At 38.3% G+C, this 14559-nt stretch overlaps 1 protein-coding gene across 7 annotated transcripts in view; it reads left to right on the top strand.

Moving 5' to 3' along the window:
• The window catches only part of osbpl8 (oxysterol binding protein-like 8), a 253659-nt gene that overhangs the window by 198961 nt on the left and 40139 nt on the right, over positions 1-14559 (top strand). For all 7 annotated transcript variants that reach the window (XM_063058446.1, XM_063058442.1, XM_063058444.1 and 4 more), the window contains 2 exons: positions 1612-1710; positions 13683-13780. In XM_063058446.1, the coding sequence (XP_062914516.1) occupies positions 1612-1710; positions 13683-13780 (197 nt within the window). The remainder of the gene's footprint in view (positions 1-1611; positions 1711-13682; positions 13781-14559) is intronic.

Below are 14559 nucleotides of genomic sequence, written 5' to 3'. Positions count from 1 at the left end.
TTAGAGATCCAGCGCAGTAACAGGCCCTTCCAGCCCAATGAGCTTGCGCTGCCCAATTAGACCCATGTGACCCATTAACCTACTAACCCTGAAATCTTTGGAATATGGGAGGAAACCAGAGAACCTAGTTTCTGGCAGCATTAGAGTGCGAAGATGTAAAATCACTATAAATTACAAAATAAATAATGTAAAGTCATAGGAATAATAAAATAGTGTTCATGGATTCATGAAACGTTCAAAGATTTGATGGCGGAGGGGAAGAAGCTGTTCCTTAAACATTGAGTGTGGGACTTCAGGCTCCTCTACCTCCTCCTCAGTGGTAGTAACAAGGAGAGGGCTTGTCCCGGATGGTGAGGGTCCTTAGTGATGGTTGCCACCTTCTTGAGAAATCACATCTTGAAGATATCCTTAGTGGTGGAGAGGATTATACATGTGATGGAACTGGCTGCATCTACAACCTCCTGCAGCCTCGTGGTCCTGTGCATTGGAGCAAATACAACAGAGATGATTCCAGTTCCTCCAACTCCATTGCATTGCTCCAATGGTAAGTTATTCTGCACGAGTGCCTCTGCCCAGATGCCCCTGCAGAACAGACAGCAAAATTCTCCATAGGTCAATGTCCAAGCATTGGTGAGATAATGGCACAGTGCAGGGTCCAAATTGTAGGGGAATAACTGACAGAAAGCCCAGGCATCTCAAGTAAGGTGAATTTGCATAGAGTCTCTTAAACAGGCCCTTCGGCCCATTAGTCTATGAAGAAGAAGAATAGCCCTTAACTAGGCAGTGGAGTTATCAGGGCACCGTCTTTTGACAGTGTTTCGTAGCAAGCTATTCTTGTTTTTACGAGGCCGAGTTGCTAGCTCAATGCTCAACCCGACTTGGATTCGAACTCGGGAACCTTCGCTCCAGAGTCCGGCACTGATATTATTGCGCCACCAAACGGTACCATTAGTTCATGTTGCACAGTTATTCTGCCAAGTCCTATTTCCCTTCACCTGGTCCGTGGCCCTCCATACTCCTCCTTTCCATATACTTGTGCAAACTTCTCTTAAATGTTGAAATTGAACTCACATCCACCACTTCCATACTTATACAACCCTCTGAGTGAAGTTCCCACTCAGGTTCCCCTTAAATATTTCACCTTTCACCCTTAACCTATGACCTCTAGTTCTAGTCTCACCCAGCCTCAGTGGTAAAAACCTGCTTGTGTTAACCCTATCTATTCTCATAATTTTGTATACCTCTATCAAATCCCACTCATTCGCCTATGCTCCAAGAATTAAAGTCCTAATCTATTCATCCTTTCCCGATAGTTCTGGCAATATCCTTGTAAATTTTCACTGTAGTCTTTCAATCTTATTAATGTCATTCTTGTAGGTAAGTGACCAGAAATCCTCACAATACATGAAATTTGGCCTCACCAACATCTTATACAACTTGAACATATCATCCCAATTCCTGTGCTCAGTACTCTGATGTATAAAGGCCAATGTGCCAAAAAGCTTTCCCTACGACCCTACTTACCTGTGTATCTATCTGCATATAGTATGGTACAAATAATGAGAAAATCTCGATGGCCAAATGATGTGTATTCTGTGCTCTGTGTTTCAGGAAATTCATTATCAGCAATATTGGATGGTGAAGCAAGGCTTTCTTTCCTTAGCCGAGGAGAAGATTACATAATGAATATGCCTTATGCTCATTGCAAAGGTAGCATTTCTGGTTTCTTATGTTAGCGTTACATTTCTCTGTGGAGTAAGATGTTTACGGTATAGTGTGGAAGTTGTGGTAAGGCAAGGGTTAACATAATGCTCAGGCAAGGGTAGATTGCAAATACAGTGCAGACAGCCCAGGCAAGAAAAGTCTTTGAAAAGCATAGCTTCACTTTACAGAGCAGATTCCCGGAACCAGTTTCACTTACTGGAGTTGAGATAAGTATATAACAAATCACACACATCAACTAAGGGACAGTTGCTTTACTAACTTCAAAGTATCATCGGTTAATAGTTTGCAGTTTCTATTGATTTTTAAAACTTCTATTGCAAATGGCAATTGATCTTGCGGGTAAGAAATTCAAGCATACAGAGTTTACCAACTGGTCAATATCTGTAACTGCTAGTCAATTGCATTTTTCTGTTCTGACTTCAGAACAGTGTGGTGCAGGGGCCATGCTGTTCCCTTGTGCACAAGTAAAATAAAGTCTGATTGAGGAATGAGAGTAAGTTACAGAGCCCAGTTAATCAGCCACAACAATAGCCTATGAATTAGTACTTAAAGTGCAATGGAAAAGCTGTTAGAGGATTTAAATCTAGAAAAAGTTTGTTCATCAGCCCAATCTACTATACTCATTCAGTGCCAAAGTCTTAAAGGTAAAAACTGTTTTCATTGTATTGAAAATATGTGATTTCTCAGTGAATGACAATTCACACATATATGAAATTAGTTTTCAAAGCCCAAGGTAGTTGTTAATTAGTGATTGTGACCTATTATATCGATAGAAAACAGCTGTATTTCAGTCAGAAAAGTAAAACATTTACATTCTCTTGTTACAGAAATATTGGATTGGGGAGTAGAGTTGTTATTTCTTGGAGATTAATTTTCCTATGCTTGCTTGTATTTTTATATAATAACTATATATTTATTTAATTGTTCAGTGAATTTTCCAGCAATTAAGGTGCAGTTATTTTTATAGAAGCCTCTTATTTCTCTGCAGCAGGTGTCATGCCATTTGAATCTGGGTTACCTGTTATCACTGAAATTTTGCTATCTTAGTCTGAGTATGAGATGACCGTGACTGCTCTTTCCTTCTTTTCTTTGTTCTCTCGGCTCCTCTTTCTTTGATTGTTCTTCGTCCTTGTAATGCAAAGCAATTGCCTAGCAATAAGCTTTATGACTCATTCCTGATTCTGAAGAATCTTTGGATCACAAAAACATCAGAGTCCAACAACAAGAATAGTTAGTCAGTGGTTCATGTTTACATCAGTTCGCCGGTTGTGCTGGAGAAGGATATAACTGCATGCTATTGAGAAGCAAGGAATCACTGACAGTTCGTATGTTTGTCCAGCTGCTACAGGGCATTGTCCACTACAACAGTGTGCACAGATCAGAATCAGATTTATTAATATTGACTTAGATGTTGTGATATGTGTTTTGTGGCAACAGTATAGTGCAAAAATTTTAAAGTTGTCATACATATAGTGCAAAGAAAAGGAGTAATAAGGTATTGATCTTGGATTCACGGAGTGTTCAAAGATCTGATGGAGAAGGAGTTGAATGTGGGACTTTAATCTCCTGTACTTTCTCCCTGATGGAGGAGAGGGACTGTCCCAGCTGATGAAGGTTCTTAATGATGGATGCTGCCTTCCTGAGGCTCTGCCTTTTGAAGATGTCGTCGATGGTGCGGAGGGTTGGGCCCGTGATGGAACTGGCTGAGTCTACAGCTCAATGCAGCCTCTTGCGATCCTGTGCATTGGAGGCTTCGTACCAGGCAGTGACACAACCGTCAGAATGCTCTCCATCTTATTCTCATTGTAAATTCTTCACCATGGGTCAAATGTCTGCATTTTTCCTTTAACCTTCACTTCTACAGTTCATATCTTATCACGTGTCTGTCTTTTTATATCTGCAGTGTGTGATCCTAAAGTTGTTTAGAATTATGAGTACCATTGACAGAGAGATGTCGAGAATGTTATGGTAATAAGATTACTGTCCATAATCACAGGGGTCTTAACAGTTTAAATGATGTATTGACCATGAATTGTATTCCTATTATCTGCAGGAATACTTTTATGTAGATAAGCCTCATATGTACTGTACTGTATGCATATTTTTACATGGATAAGATTTGAAATTGGAAGGATTTGAAGCCTTTCTCTACGTCTCCACCATATCAAGGGAGTGTATAGAATTTGGTTGGTGCCACCTAAGCTTAATTACCTCAGCTTTTGAGTATGTTAGGAATCATCAATTAGTCATCATCATATCCCATGGTAGTGTGATGAGAGAAGCCAAATGACCTATTTATCCCATTGGGTGAATTGTATCATTTGGAATAAGTTATGTTAATCACAATGACTATCGTAATTATTTTTTAACATGCTTGTATTTTTCAAACTCATGGAAATGCAAGGAACTATAGATGCTGGAATGTGGAGAAATTAACAGTCTGCTGGAGGAATTCAGTGGGGTCCCATGTCGGGTTTCGACCTGTAATGTTGACATTTCCTTTACTTCCACTGAGTTCCTCCAGCAGTTTTTCCGAACATGTGTAGCTACAGATAAATTACTGTTAAACATGCTTACTTGCTTTAAGTACCTTTTCTGGCAAAAACTCAGCAATATCTGGCTTATCTCATACACAGTAATTCTTAACACATTTATGTTAACCTGTTTCTTTCTCAGCAAATGTTGTCTGATTTCACTGGACAACAAATTTTTTTGGAAGTGTTGCTTCCCCAGAAATTTGTTTTGTTTCTGATAGACCGCATGAAGCTGAACGCAAATATAATTTCAGACCACTTATATCACATGGGAATTTGGAGAAACGATAAATTAACTATTATTAAATATAATGCATTGAATTATAGAATGGTGCTGATGCTTTTCAATAGTTGAACTGAGCTAAAAATGTTTTGTTGATGGTTTTCGTTTGTACTCAGTGTCTGAGGTTTCTCACTTATGTGTTCAGCAATAATCAGCCAGCATTGATGGAATCCGGTTGCCCTAATACAGTTTCTCCATGACCACAATGTCCTGGTGAAACCTTTCACCATGCTCGTCACTGACAGCACCAAGATTTGCAGGGAAGAAGTCTAAATGGGAATGCAGAAAATGCATCTCTAGTGACGTGTTGCACTTCATGGTTTTGTACACTTGAAACATCTTGTCAACCCGCTGCACGTAGTTTGGTGCTCTGTAGTTGTCAAAAAAATATTCAACAACATTTTTGAAAGGTTTCCGTGTGATTTTCTCCAGTCCCACTAGAAGTTTTCCGAATTGCCTGTGTTTGATGACCTGTTTGGTTTGTGGACCAAGAAAAATGCCTTCCTTAATCTAGGCATCAGTTATTCTTGGAAAAAAATCTGTCTCAAACATCAAAATCCTTCATGGAAATTTTTAGCTTCCTAAAACCTGGCCTGCCTTGCAGCATCCCCCCTGCCTAAGAATGTGTAAGCATGTCTAGACAAGATAGAAAACTTCAGCTTACATTATGGGCAACATTTGAATTGACTTGAATCATGAATTGAAATAACAAGTGTAGGCGATTTCAAAAAATTCGGTGCGTGATAGGGAAATTTCATGACCATTTTCATGATCAGCAGCCCAAAATCCATAAGATGCACTCAAAAATATTCCGGAAGCAAAATCGTTGTTGTTTAGTATTTTCTATTTTCATCCCAGATTCCAGCATTTTTCGATTTTGCGTTTTGAAATCCATTCAACTGGCTTCCTCCCAGAGCATGTAAAATCTAACCTACAATTTGAAGAAATTTCTGTGCAGTTATTTCCTGAAAGCAAAAGTTGATTCATAACAGTAATTCAGTCGTATCTCCTGAAACTTGCTCTGACCTCTGCTAGAATAAATTACTCCTCTTAATTTCCAGGGGACAGTAGTAGCGGTGGTGGTCGTTGTAGTAGTAGTTGTTGTTGCTTTTGTTTGAAACACTGCATCAGGAGAGTCTTGTGTTACCTTTATACCTTTATTGTTATGCCAATGTCCCTCATAATTCCCAACTTCTGGCAGAACGAGCAAGGTAAATGGAACTAATCAGATAGTTATACCAAAGAGCTGGCAGAGGCAGTTTGGGCCAAATGGGCTCCTTCTGTCTGCATATACAGTATCTCCTTTTGCAAAGGAGTGCATTTTAGAACACACAACAGTACAGCACAGTATTGGCTTTTCAACCCATGATGTTATACAAACCTTTTAACCTATTTTAAGATTAATCTAACCTTTCCCTCCTACATAGCCCTCCATTTTTTTTTTTATCATCCATGTATCTATCTAAGAGTTTCTTTAATGCCCTTAATATATCTGCTTCTGCCACCTCCCCTGGGACTCACTACTCTATGTGTAAAAAAAACTTAACTCTGACATCTCCCCATACTTTCCTCCAATCACCTTAAAGTTATGTCCCTTTGTATTAGCCATTTCCATCGTGGGAAAAAGTCTGTGGCTGGTGACTCTTATCTATGCCTTTTGTCATCTTGTATGCCTCTATCACCTCTTGCTTCAAAGAGAAAAGCCCTAGCTCACTCAACCTTTCCTCATAACGCATGAACTCTAATCCATCCTGGTAAATCTCCTCTGCACCCTTTCTGAAGATTCCGCATCCTTCCTATAATGTGGAAAACAGAACTGAACACAATACACCAAGTGTGGTTTAACCAGAGTTTTATAGAGCTGCAATATTACCTCACAGATCTTGGACTCAAACCCGTGACTTTAAAGGCCAACACTTTATGCGCCTCCTTAAGCACCCTATCAACTTTAATAGTAACGTTCAAAATTGAATTAATACTTGTCTAAGAAAACTTACCAACTTCCGGGAGAATGAGCCTGGGGCTAATTGGGTACTTCTACCAAAGAGATGGCAGAGGTACTTTGGACCAAATGGACCCCTTCCCTGCAGCAACACACACTTAATGCTGGGAGAACTCAGCAGGCCAGGCAGAATCTATGGAAAACAGGATGCCATGAAGGGTCTTGGCCCAAAACCTCAGCTGTTTATTCCTCTCTTATAGATGCTGCTTGACCTGCTGAGTTCCTCTAACTATTTGTGTAGCATATCTAAAATTCATTATTTAAGATCCTGTATTGTAATGTGTCATGTATTAATGTGATGTATATGTTTGTGACCACATCAGTGATTAAGACAACTTGATTTTGATTCCTAGTCAATTATTATGATCAGTCCTGAACAGACAGTGTTTAGTATTGTTGGATTAGGGTGTAGAATTGTTAATTTTCTTGTAGTTTAACTTTCCTATGTTTGTTTGTATTTTTGTATAATCATCTATATATATGTAATTGTTCAGTGAATTTTTCAGTAATTACAGTATAGTTGCTTCTGTATTTTTCTAGAAATTTCTGAGTATTTCAGTAGCAGGTGTCATGCCACTTGATTGGCTATTCTATTGGTTAATTGTTATCATTGGATTTTTTGTTAGTCTGAGTATGAAATGACCACAATTAATTTTTTCCTTCATATTTTCTTTGTTCTCTCAGTTCTCTCTCAATGGTTTTTTATTTTTGTAACATTTAGTAAAATGGTCATAAGCAATATGTTTTATGCCTCATACTTGACTTCCAAAGAACCTTTGGATCGCTAAAGTATCAGGATCCAGCATTGCCATCATCAAATGATAAATTGCAAATTCTTTGGAAGCATTGCTAATGAATGACAGTTCTGTGCATATGCTGCTTCCTTTCACAAAGAAAATCATCTTTTTCAATATTAGAATTCTTCTGCCAATTCATACCTCTTGCTTAATGGATCTGTGTCCTTCTTGATGTGCCCATGTCACTCGGTTTTTATCACCTAGAAAGAGTGATGTTTAATTAATCACTTAAATTACTTTAGTTGGAAAGAACGTGTACTTGAATCTGCTTTAGATACAATCACTCTAAGCAGTTGTTCATTCCTTTTGTGAACAAAACTCAATAAAATCTTTTATAAAGAGCAATCTTTAATCTCTGATGTTTCCAAGAGAGAGAATTTTTTAAGTAAAGTCAAACCTCTCTGCCGGCACAGTGGCCATTCTTTAGGAGCTCTACAGATTGATGGTCTATGTGTTTAATTCAGCATTAATGCTTTGGTTTAACACCATTATGAACACTTCACTAAGGTCTCCTCAAGATGTATGTCTTCTGGATAAATCGCTCCATTCTAGTCTATCATCAGTTCATCTCCAAATACAGTATATCTTGGGATTTTGTATTTTCTTTTCTGATCTAGATACTGTTTTATTATTTTAAGATGCATGAAACATTTATTTCTTTGCTAGTTGACCTTTCAGTGTCATCGTAACTATCAACTCTGCAGTTGTACTGCTGCACGGGCAGTTCTCCTTCACCATCATTACACCCTGAAACTTGGTGGATCCAGTGATAATGATCTAGAAATTTGTTGGAAGTCAAGCATGAGGAGTAAATCTTTTAATTATAGTTGTTTTATTAGTCATCCATAACAAGAAATCTAAAAGTGACCAAATCACTCCACGGTAAGATAGAGGCTATAAGGCTTGGGAGCAGAAGTTGGCCATAAAGCTTATCAAGTCTGCTTTGCCATTTGATCATGAATGCTTTATTTTCCCTCTCAATCCCATTCTCTTGCCTTCTGCCCATAACCTTTGACACCCTTATTAATCAAGAACCCATCAAACTCGATGACTTGGCCTTTGTGTTAAGAAATTCCTATTCATCTCTTCTAGAGGGCCGTCCTGGTATACTGAAACTTCTCCATCCCGTCCATGTGCACTATATCTCTGCCTTTCAGTGTTCAATAGGTTTCAATGAGATTCCAACCCCCGCCTCCAATTCTTCTAAACTCCAGCAAGCACAGGCTTACAGCCATCAAATACTCCTCATACATAACTCTTTCATTCCCAGGATCATTCTCATAAACTTTGTCTGGACCCTGTCCAATGTCAGCACATCCTTTCTTAGATATGGGAGCCATAACTGCTCACAGTACTCCAAACGTGGTCTGACAAATGCCTTATAAAGTTTCAAAATTACATCCTTGCTTTTAAATTCTAGTCCTCTCAAAACATATGCTAACATTGCTTTTGAAAGAGGAGAATAAAGAAAAGAGAAAAGAAACAATGATGTTGAGGTCATTTTATACTCAGAGATAAAGCACATTCCAGTGAAAACAATTAACCTGTGAAATATCCAGATTCAAGTGGCATGACACCTCCTACAGAAAAACAAAGCAGCTTCTCGGGTAATACAGAATCTTGCTTGACTCCAAGTACTGGAAAATTCATTGAACAATTACACACATATAGGTGATTATATAAAAATACAAGCAAGCATAGGAAAAGTTAAACTATGAGTAAAGTAACAATTTTACTCTCTAACCCAACAGACTTTGAGATTCTCGCACTGCACACGTGGAATTAAGTGAAGAGGTTCAGTGGTTGCAATCAGTGATGTTTTGCTGTTCACTATCCTTTTCCAGTGTAACCTCCAGTAATCACTGACTTGACAATTACTTAAACTATCTGCAGCTGTTGTTGCTGTAAAATATTAAGAGAACATTGGGATTTGTTAAATGGCTGAGTGTTAATCATGTACTGAGCAACAATCGTGTAAAACATAAAGCATCACAGCACAGAAACAGGCCCTTCAGTCGATGATGCTGTGCAGAACTAATAAAGCAAGCAATGCGTAGTTCCACTGATAATTACTTTATTTATAGAGCATTTTTCATACAGATGGTATAGTTCAAAATGCTTTGCAATGGGATAAAAGTACAAGTATTAAATTTTAAAAAGTAAACATGAACATAAAAGACAAATAGATGTTAGTTAAAAGCAAGATTAAATAAATGGGTTTTGAGCTGGCATTTAAAAGAGTCAATTGAGTCTGCATGCCTTATAGCTTTAGGTATTTGAATTCAACAGTTTAGGAGTGTAGTTCAGAAAAGCTGACCTGCCAATTACCTTTTGAGGGAGATTGTTTAAATTTAAGAGACCGGTGGAAGAAGACCTGAGAGGTCGAGTAGGATTATAAAGCAGAGACGATTCTGTGATGTACTCCAGTCCCAGGGCATTAAAAGCTTTAAAAACAAGTAAGAGAACTTTAAAAATCAATTCTAAAAGACATAGGAAGCAAATGCAGAGTAGCTGGTACTGGAGTGAAATGTTCCCGCATCCTGGTTTTGGTTAAAACTTTAGCAGCAGCAGCATCATTCCGAATGAGCTGAAGTTTGTCAATAGATTGTTTTGGAAGATCAGTAAAAAGTGTGTTGCAGTAATCTAGTCTATTCAATATAAAGGCACTAACCCCTTCTGCCTGCATACGGTTCCACATCCTCCATTCTCTACATATTCATGTGCCTCTAATGGCCTCTTAACATTTTAACAAACTTCAGAATCAAAAAATAATCTTGTGTAGATAATTCCCTCAGGTAGAAATTTCAAGATGCAGGGTTATAACCTGACTCAACACAAATTTTTAAATTAGGAATTCATAACAATAAAAATAATGGTAATCAACTCGATGGAAATATTGGGAGCAATGGAGGCTGAGAGAAAATCTGATAGAGGTTTATAAGATTATGAGAGACATAGATAGAGTAGACAGACAGTATCTTTTATCCCAGGGTTGAAATGTCTAATTCCAGAGGGCATGCATTTAAGGTGAGAGGACGTAAGTTCAAAGGAGATGTGAAAGGCAGATCTTTTGCACAGAGTACCTGTAATGCATTTAGGATTTTAAAGAGACATATATATTGACATATGAAAGTGAGCAAAGTGGAAGGATATGGACATTGTGTAGGCAGAAGGTTTATCTTAGTTGGCCATTTGATTACTAATTTAATTGATTGACACAACTTTGCGGGCTGAAGGATCTGTCCCTATGCAATACTGTTCCATGTTCTAAATCACTCTGTTGTAAGGGCGAGAGAGAAAGCAAAGAGGAAAACAAAGAAAAGAGAAAAAGGAAGAAGTTGTGGTCATCTTATACTTAAAAAATATAGCTTACTACAGAGATACAGCATATTCCAGTGATAGCAATTAACCTATGACTTAGCCACTTTTAAGTGCTACATGTATTTGTAAAGAATTTTTGAAGCTAGTCATAATAAACTGTTTCATTGGTATTCATTAGTGACTAGATACAGTATGTACAGCATGTATTCCAGTATTCTATTTATGCCTGGTGTTAGGATAGATATTCAGAAGAATTATAGCAAGTGTATCCAGATTGATATAAAATGGGTAGCTTTGGAAAATGGGCGTTTCTGACTCATGAAGAAATTGGCGTACAAACAGTTCTCAGTAACCTAGGACTATCTATATAATGAGTGGCCTAATATAGGCTGAATAGCCCTGATCTGAAATTCCAAAATCCAATATTTTTTAGCGCTGACACAATGTCACAAAGGGAAAATTCCACAGGACGATGAGGAGGTTCTTAAGCGATGTGCAGGTCACTGCACAGCACTGATGTTTCTGAGAAGTGATCTCACATAAGTTAATCAAAAATAGAAAACCACTTCCGAAGTTGAAAAATGAATATCTCGATCGTCTATCATCAGTGTCAGAGTGAGCATATGCTGCTTCACAGTATGCTAATCATGAAACAAGCAAACGAACTGAAAATTGAAGATATTGTGAATACTCAGCAGGCTGGTTGGTGAAATTTAAGAAAAGGCACAGGGTTTAATTTTTAAAGCATCTGCTGATTATGAAAATCTAGCATCAGAACAAGTCTACAATGCTGACTGTTTTTATACCTTACATAACAGCATTAAATTTTTAATACATCACTGATGAAAATCTAACACCAGAACAACTCTACAATGATGATTGTTTTTATACCTTACATAAATCTAAAAAGGTAAAATACAAGTACAGTGTACTGTAAGCTTTTAATCAAAACACAGTATCATAGGTGGAGACTGAAAGCCTGCCATTGTGTGTCGTTCCACAGCTGATTCAGGTATTCTCCCGATGCTGCTGTGGTGCTTTTGTTGCCCTGCACACATTCCATTTTCATTATATTAATGGTATGTCATAATTTTTACTGTTAAGTACATATGCATGATAAACAAGTGTAAGACAAGGACTGCTCACCAGTAGCACACAAATACACAGTCAGAAATTATGGCGACCCAAGCTATCTCATTACATATTCCAAAACACTTCCAGCACCATGCATTTTGGATAAAGGGTATTCAACCTCTACTGTTTACAGCAGATGAGCAAAAGACATTCTAGTGATGATTATTTCTTTAAGGTCTGTGAAAACTGAAATTAATTTAAAGTCTGTTTAATCTAAAGAGCAGTCTAACATTACATCTGGTGTTGTTAGCATTTGTAATCCATGGGCAAAGCTGTTCCCTTTTGCAAATGGTTTAGATGCTGCTGTAAGACATTTAATTTGGGCGTCTTATGGATCTAGATTAAAGGTTCACTTTATTAGTCATGTGTACATTGAAACATTCAGTAAAATGTGTTGTTTGCATCAATGACCAATGTAGTTTGAGGGGGAAGCCCGCAAGTCTCACCAACATAGCGTGCTCACAATTTACTAACCTCATCCTGTGCATCTTTGGGATGTGGGAGGAAACTGGAGCACCCGGAGGGAACACAGGAAGTCACTGGGGGAATGTACTGTACGAGCTCCTTATAGACAGTGGCAGGAATTGAACCCCGTTCGCTGGCACTGTAAAGTATTACACTATCCGCTGAGCCTTTGAATTTTTATCCATTTTCCTTCCCTATATGTCTGATTTTGAAAATATTCCTTTGAAGTCACTACATTTATCAAACCCTGTAACTGTAAAATCATGTTCCACATTTAAATGAATAAAACAGGCAATCCTAGAAATACTCACCAAGTCAGCAAGCATCTGTGGAGAGAGAGAATTGATGTTTCTAAAGTGTGGTAATGTACACAATACGATCTCAGGTTTGCTTGTATTAAGAAATAAGAAATAGGAGCAGGAGTCGGCCATCTGGCCCGTCAAGCCTGCTCCGCCATTCAATAAGATCATGGCTGATCTACCTGCCTTTTTCCCATAACCCTTAATTCCCCTACTATGCAAAAATCTATCCAACCTTGTCTTGAATATATTTAATGAGGTAACTTCCCCTGCTTCATTGGGCAGAGAATTACACAGATTCACCACTCTTTAGGAAAAGCAGTTCCTCCTCATCTTCATCCTAAATTTACTCCCCTGAATCTTGAGGCTATTTGTAGTCTCACCTACTAGTGGAAAAAACTTCCCTGCCTTTATCTTATCTATCCCTTTCATAATTTTATATGTTTCTATAGATCTCCCTCATCCTTCTGAATTCCAGTGAGTAAAGTCCCAGGCAACTCGATCTCTCCTCATTGTTTAACCCCATCTTCTCTGGAATCAACCTGCTTAAGCTCTTCTGCACCACCTCCAAAGCCCGTATATCCTTCCTCAAGTAAGGAGACCACAACTGCACTTACTACTCCAGATGCGGTCTCACCAATACCCTGTACAGTTGCAGCATAACCTCCATGCTCTTAAATTCAATCCTTCTAACGATGAAGGCGAACATTCCATTTGCCTTCTTCATAGCCTGTTGCACCTGTAAACCAACCTTTTGCGATTCATGCACAAGCACTGTCAAGACCCTCTGCACAGCAGCATGCTGCAATGTTTTACCATTTAAATAATAATCTGATCTTCCATTTTTCCTTCCAAATCTCAAATCTGTGTGACATTTAACTGCCAACTTATGACCTGAATCTTTAAAGTCAATCCACAATAATTAAATTCAGGAAATTGGTTACTCAGTTTAATTTTACGCTAAGAATACCAATGCAAATTTATGGCTGCAGTGCAGCATTGGGGCTGTTATATATTGTTTACAAAATGTGACATCGGGGTGCATTGGATATACAGTATACTAGAGCCAAGATACATAAAAGCATATAACTTACTTCAGACTTTTCCATAAATTATTAATAGGGATTGTTTATGGTCCAATGACTCTTGAACTTGGAGGTCATGTTAACATCACGTGTGAGAAGACAGGATACAGTGCAATAATTGAGTTCAAACTGAAGGTTAGTTGACATTTTCCTTCACTCATTTTAAATTTAGATATTATCTTGGAATTTATCTGTAACATTTGTTAACTAAACCAAATTTCTGTTTTAAATTGGAAAAGAAGTAGAATTATTTACTTTTAATGGTTGCAGGATAGTGTCACCCAGATATATCAAAGTTAATATTACAAGACAACTGTGTAAGTACAGTTCCAGTTAGCTAAGCTGGTCATGCACTGTGTAGTGCTCTATTTCCAATTTTGAATTCCAGCCTATTGAATCATCCCAGATTAATGTACGTATTTGTATTGAAAGGAAAGACAAGATGGCGCCAGCAACCAATGGCAGCATTTTGCAGACAGCTCACAAAACTGCTAGATACTCTAGTAGACTGTCTTCTTCTGAACTGTGGTTGCTGCAGTCTGCAGGCTGTAATTTCCCTTTTAAGGATGTGCTTTTGAACTGACTAACTATCTGGTGCTTTTGTGATCTCCTGGTGGATTCAACAGATTAGTCTTTCAAAGTGCAGGTATGGCCAGGGCAGTCATCGCTGGGGGTGGCCGCTGTGCCAAGGGCCTTATAACAGTAGATGAACTCATGCTCGGCTTCATTACCCTGAACCAAATAAAGCGTTGAGCAAAATTAAAATTGTCAAAGACGAGACCAGAAATGAACAGGTGTTCAGCGCCATCTGCCTGTGTTTGACTGGTCTCTCTCTTCTCGCTACTACTATCAGGCACGAGGCGCAGGAGTCTTGGGTCCCATGCTGCCATGTTCGGGGGCATTTGCTGCCCTGC

Source organism: Mobula hypostoma, chromosome 9, assembly GCF_963921235.1.
Source record: "Mobula hypostoma chromosome 9, sMobHyp1.1, whole genome shotgun sequence".
Taxonomy (NCBI): domain Eukaryota; kingdom Metazoa; phylum Chordata; class Chondrichthyes; order Myliobatiformes; family Myliobatidae; genus Mobula; species Mobula hypostoma.
Note: the sequence above shows the minus strand (reverse complement) of the source record. Positions and strands in the feature narration are given on the sequence as shown.